We start from the raw sequence: 5672 nt of genomic DNA, 5'->3' as shown, positions 1-5672 counted from the left end.
CTGGGACCAGCATAAACCAGCTCTCCTTGAATGGACTAGAGACGGATTCGTCAGGGAAGGCAGCAAGGGGACGGAGACGAGACTAGGAGAGATGCCGGCTGCTTCGCCCTCTGCCCCACTCCCTTTTTCCTTCTCCCTGCTGCTTCCGCCCCGGTCCCCAGAACCCCTGCCCCCCTCCCTCTAGGGCTCTCCCATGCCCCCTGCTGCTCCTTCTTTGCACAGCAGTGGCCCGGCTAAGGGAACAGCAGGATTCCATTTCTTCCCTTCCTTCCAGGCCTCTCAGGACCAGGCTCCGCGAGGGGAATGCTAAAGCCCCACAGGCAGGAAATGCTGGGGAAGGAGGGGGGCTCCTGGCTCCCAGAAAGTGACCCGTATCTGGTGCGCACGTCTGCCTGTCGGTGCTGCTGAACTCCCAGGCTGAGAAGTCACGGCCTCCTCCTCCTCCTCCTCGGGAAGCTTGCCTGGACCCCCAGACTAGGTTAAGGCCCCTGGTCTCCAAGCTTTTACAATTCCCTCTACGGCGCTTATCAGTTTCCGATTATCCACTTACTTGTTAGTCTTTGATGGATGTCTGCCTCCCCCAGGGGACCTTGAGCAGCCAGAGGGCAGGAACCAAGGGGGGGGGAGGTGGGGGGGGGCGGGGGGGGGGCGGGGGGGGGGGGGGTGGGGGCAGGGTGGGGGGGCGGGGGGGGTGGGGGCAGGGTGGGGTGGGGGGGCGGGGTGGGGTGGGGGGGCGGGGTGGGGTGGGGGGGCGGGGTGGGGGTGGGGCGGGGGGGGTGGGGGGGGGGGTGGGGTGGGGGTGGGGGTGGGGGGGGGGGGGGGGTGGGGGGGCGGGGGGGTGGGGGGGGGGGGGGGTGGGGGGGGTTACTCATCAGCACAGCCCATCGCTCAGCGCAGTGCCTGGTACGTTGCAGATACCCCGTAAAGATGTGTCGAGTAAATGAACGAGTGACATTTGAGGGGATTCTTAGGTGGGGGTTTAATGGGTGCCGTCTGTGTCATTGCCTAGGCTCTGGGGACAGCTGTGAGTCCAGATGTTCTGACTTCTGCTCAGGGCCCGGTCCATGTCCAACTTCTGGCCTTGTGCCCAAAGGCCATCCAAGCAAAAGGAGGCCGAAGAAGCCTCTCCTAGAGGGAGGGGACACAGAGGGGTCATGAGGGCAGCTTGGACCCACAAAGCTCCTCCCCACCCCAGCTCTCTGACCTAAATTTTCTAAAGCACTTCCTCTCACTGGTCCTTTATCCCCTCTCTTCTTGTGGCCTTTTCTTCTAGGCTCCCAGAAGTTTCCTTTCCCTAAAAACATGGCCTTGCCTGTCTTCTCCTCTCTCTCTAGCTGATTCCAACGGCGTGCTGAGGAGCGTGGACATCGCTCTTACCTGGCAGAGCCCCCAGGAAGAGGCGCCCCTGTGGCTGGACCCAGAGGTTGAGGAGGGAGGCAGGATCCAAGAGAGGCAGGGCAAGGATCTCCTTCTTAGGCCTCTGGCTCAAGACTGCCCCAGACTCGCCCAGCTTCAGCTGAAGAGGGGGTCCCAAGACCAGAGGCAGATCCAGCTGTGGGCCCGACGCAGAGGACAGCACCACTTTCTGCGGAGTGTGTGGAACAGGGACGTGACCGGGGGAGGAAAGAACAAACCGCCTGGACCCCTGTGGCCCCACACCCCTTGCTGCCTCTGTCGGGCCTCTGAGCGGTACCTTCTGTCTACCAACCATTTCCGCCCCCTACGTGCTGCCCCAATCTTCCTGGCTTGATGTTCCATAAGACCACACCGATCCCAAGTAAATACGATCCAGATAAAAGCCATTTGTAGGGGCACCTGGCTGGTTCACTCGGTAGAGCATGTGACTCTTGATCTTGGGGCTATAAGTTCAAGCCCCACGTTGGGTGTAGAGATTACTTAAAAATAAAATCTCGGGGCGCCTGGGGAGGCTGAATCCATTGAGCATCCGACTCTTGCTTTTGGCTCAGGTCACGATCCCAGGATCATGGGATCGAGCCCCGCGGTGGGTTCCTCACTGAGCATGGAGCCTGCTCGGGATTCTCTCTCTCCCCCTCTTGGCTCCTCTCCCCCGCTAGCACATGCACATGCTCTCTCTTTCTAAAATAAATAATAAATCTTAAAAAAAAAATAAATAAATAACAAATATAAATAAATAAATGCATTTGCTTGCTGTCGGCAGTTTTTTTTTTCTTTTTTTTTTTAATGTTTATTTATTTTTGAGAGAGACAGAAGACAGAGCATGAGCAAGGGAGGAGCCGAGAGAGAGGGAGACCCAGAATCTGAAGCAGGCTCCGGGCTCCGAGCTGTCAGCACAGAGCCCGACTTGGGGCTTGAACTCACGGACCGTGAGATCATGACCTGAGCTGAAGCCGGACGCTCAACCGACCGAGCCACCCAGGCGCCCCTGGTCCGTGTCAAGATATGTCCCTACCCTCCACCTTAAGCTTTCCTAATATTGACAGTTTGGGGTCCCCCTTTCCCCCTGCCACTCCCAGGCTCCACTGAATACAGGCAACACCCCCTCTTACTTGACCTTGGAGCTGGAGGCTGAGCCAAGGACGGTTTTCTGGGGTCCCAAGGGCAAGGAGGTGGCCAGAACCTGCTGCCAGCTGGAGTCCCAGGTCCAGAGAGAAGGCCCAGGGCTCTGCATGAGGCTGGGGGATGTCTGGGGTGGGGGGAGAAGTGACCCTTTCTGAGGACTCGAGGCTGGGGACTCAAGGAAGGAGGCAAACTAGTGGTGGAGGGAGACAGGGGAAGGCAGACACAGGGCCGGCCATGGAGGGAAAAACCGCCTTTACCTTGGAGACTGAATTCTGCTCGAGTCCCCGGAGGGAAGAATGTGCCAGGCTGGGACTCTGCAGCGCAGCTTCTGAGGCTGCTGGTAAGGGCAGACACCGAGGTCTGGGCCTGTTGGTCCAGCCAATTTTCCCGGCGCAGACAGCCATCCAGGGTGGGGACCAGCTGGAGCCGGCGCAGGGAAGGGAAGATGTGGGGATGTGGCAATCAAGACACGTGAACCCCTGTCCCAGCCTCTCCACGCTCAGTTTATTCTCCTCTGAGACACAAGCCTTTGGCCTCTCCCACGCAGCTATCAGGCTGTCCCCTCTCCTTTAAGAGTGTGGACTTAGACCCCCGTGGTCCCCCGGGGCAGCAGCACTTTACCACCTGGGGTGGGTTCCCACCCTCGTGCTGTCGGTTACCGGCAAACGGAGACTGGAGACAGGGAACAACAGTCCCCCCAGTGCAATCCTCACGACAGGCTGGACTTTGCTGCCCAGAGGCCCAGAGACCTGTCTCAGGCACAGCACCTCCTCCCCATCCACACTCAGCAGCAGTGAATCCCCGAGGACCTTCACTTCCACCTGCCGGACGGGGCAAAGCAAAGCTGAATCAGAGGCCCCTGGGGCCTGCCTCCACCGCCTTCTGCAGAGGCAGCCAAGTATAGCAGAAAGAACGTGGACTTGTGGAGGCAGCTAGCATCCTGGGCTCACTCGGGACCCGAGCCTCAAATCCCCCTCTCAAAAAACGGAGACAAGAATCACAACTCCATGGCGGTTTTGTTGCGGGTCAAATAAGACGACGGTGGTAAGGGGTTGCCCGGAGACCCGGTTCTGTTCCCCTTCCGCAGGCCAGCGCGGGCCCGGACCTGGCTCACCTGGTGCCACTTCCCATCGTCCAGCCGGGGCCCGGCGCCCACCGTAAGCTGGGCCAAGTGGTTGTGCATTTGGATCTCGGGCCTGCCATCTCGAAGCCCCAGCACAAACCAGTCCTCCTGGGGCTTGGTATCGCCATAAAAAATCACTCCCTCTGGATCCCAGGTTCGAAGCTCAAAGGAGGAAGAGGTTCTGGAAGGACATAGAAGGAAAGATGGTGCGTGGGGCATGGCCTGTGGGGACAAAAGCGGGGTCAGGAATGGTGAAGCGGCGGAGAGGGAAGCAGGGAAGAGAAGATCCGAGGCACAGAAGGTAGGGTCAGGGGACCAGGTCAAGGGGCTATGTCAACCTCATACTTCCTGATCTTGGTGAAGTCAAAGGTCATGATGGTGATAGGCTCTTGTCCTGAACCACTGCTGAGGTGCACAGCAGGAGGGTCCTGGATCCTCTATCAGAGAGAGAAAATAAACAAGGTAGGAAGACACGCCAGAGACCCAGCGACCCAGCGACGACAGCAGGAGAGACACAGGCTACCGCACGAAGAGGAGAGGAAGAGGGCAGAGCCGAAGGGTAGCTCATTTCTACGCACACACGGGCTGAGCACCTTGTCCTAATCCTGCACCTGGGTAGAGAGACTGTCTCAGGGCCCGTACCTGGTGGCCGTGAGGTGGCAGCGGCAGCAGCAACAGCAGCAGCAGCCCCGGCGATGCGGCCAGTGGGCCTCTGCTCTCCATAATCGGCCGCGGTCCTCTCTGTGGCTCAGATCACCCTGGGGAGAATGTGTTGGGGACACGCAGTTGGTGTTGGGTTAAAGGTTGTCCCTGGGCAGGGGCGGGGTGGAAAGAAGGGGGGCAGGAGACTGGGCACTCACCCTCCGCCCCCTCTGCGGACAAATCGGGGGAGGGACAGGGCTCGTCCACTTATGCTCCCCCTGCTGGGAAAGTGTAGGAGCCAGGACAGATACCCCATTTTCCCCTCTCCTCCTCTAGAGCCTGACCTGGGCCCTCGAAGTCTTTTGCCCACCTGAGGAGGCCGCCTCCCCAGGCCCGAGGTCCAGACACAGTCCTGCCCTGCACCCCAAGCAGCATCCTCCATCAGAACAACAGCGGAGGGGCGCCTGGGTGGGTGGCTCGGTGGGTTAAGCCTCCGGCTTCGGCTCAGGTCCTGATCTCACCATTGGTGAGTTCCAGCCCCAACCTGGGGCTCTCTGCTGTCAGCCACGGGCTGTTTGGGATCCTTTGTCTCCCTCTCTCTCTGCTCCTCCCCTGCCTCAAAAATAAATAAACATCACAAATAAATTTTAAAAAAGAAAGAAAGAAAGACAGAAAGAAATACAGCTGAAATGTGGAATACCAAATATCTAGCTGGGTGCCTCTGCACAAGTCCCTCCACCATGGTGCTGTAGTGTCCTTGCTGACAAAATGTGAAAAATAATACCTACTTTACGGGGTGACTGCGAATGACGATTCATGGAGATCATGCAGGCACAGGGCCTGGTATCTGCTCTGAGCTCCTCCCTCACTATCTTCCCAGGCCTCGGAGGCTCGCCTCAGCGGGGAGGTACTGTCCCGGAGGGTGATTTAGTGGCTCCTAAGAAGAGGCCCCGTCCGCCGCTCCTCATTATCTTACCACGTACCGATAGAAATTCATCACCCCCTCCCTGACCCGTGTTGAAATACCACTGTTGCCGAGGGCAGGGCCACTCGGGGCCACTCAAGACCCCTAGGAAACAGCTCTCACAGCTGGAGCAGGGGTGGTGGCGGTTGGGGGGGGGGGACTCGGGGCCGGGTGGCAGGTGACTTTTGATCCATGCGGTTTCAACCACAGAGGCTGAACAGCACCACGGGACGACCAGCACCCGGGCAACCACAGCGAGGGAGCCCGCAGTCCAGCCTTGACCCCTGCCCGGGGGCCCAGTCACGGGGCTGGCGGTGGCGGGGGGGGGGGGGGGGGGGGCAGGGCTGGGGGGGCGGGGCGGGGCGAGCCTGCTCTGCCAGCTGATTGGCTGGCGGGGGCGCG

The 5672-nt window shown here is 59.7% G+C and overlaps 1 protein-coding gene across 4 annotated transcripts; it reads right to left on the bottom strand.

Moving 5' to 3' along the window:
* Positions 1-877: 877 nt before the first annotated feature.
* Positions 878-4796, bottom strand: SHBG (sex hormone binding globulin). 4 transcript variants are annotated; one of them, XM_007091612.3, is made up of 9 exons: positions 4677-4796; positions 4307-4422; positions 4010-4101; positions 3656-3845; positions 3201-3362; positions 2799-2961; positions 2529-2665; positions 1378-1585; positions 878-1128 (listed from the first exon to the last, which is right to left on the bottom strand). In XM_007091612.3, the coding sequence occupies exons 2-9, from the start codon at positions 4385-4387 to the stop codon at positions 980-982; spliced, it is 1182 nt and encodes a 393-aa protein (XP_007091674.2). In that variant the 5' UTR covers positions 4388-4422; positions 4677-4796; the 3' UTR covers positions 878-979. The 4 variants fall into 4 exon arrangements, with proteins under 4 accessions (XP_007091674.2, XP_015397335.2, XP_015397336.2 ...); XM_015541849.2 differs by lacking the exons at positions 4307-4422; positions 4677-4796 and having other exon boundaries at positions 880-1128; positions 4003-4090; XM_042966438.1 differs by lacking the exons at positions 878-1128; positions 4677-4796 and having other exon boundaries at positions 1384-1585; positions 2534-2665; positions 4307-4572.
* Between the last annotated feature and the right edge of the window lie 876 nt (positions 4797-5672).

Source organism: Panthera tigris, chromosome E1 (assembly GCF_018350195.1).
Source record: "Panthera tigris isolate Pti1 chromosome E1, P.tigris_Pti1_mat1.1, whole genome shotgun sequence".
Classification (NCBI taxonomy): domain Eukaryota; kingdom Metazoa; phylum Chordata; class Mammalia; order Carnivora; family Felidae; genus Panthera; species Panthera tigris.
The sequence above is the reverse complement of the archived record's forward strand: the minus strand, read 5'-3'. Positions and strand labels throughout refer to the sequence as shown.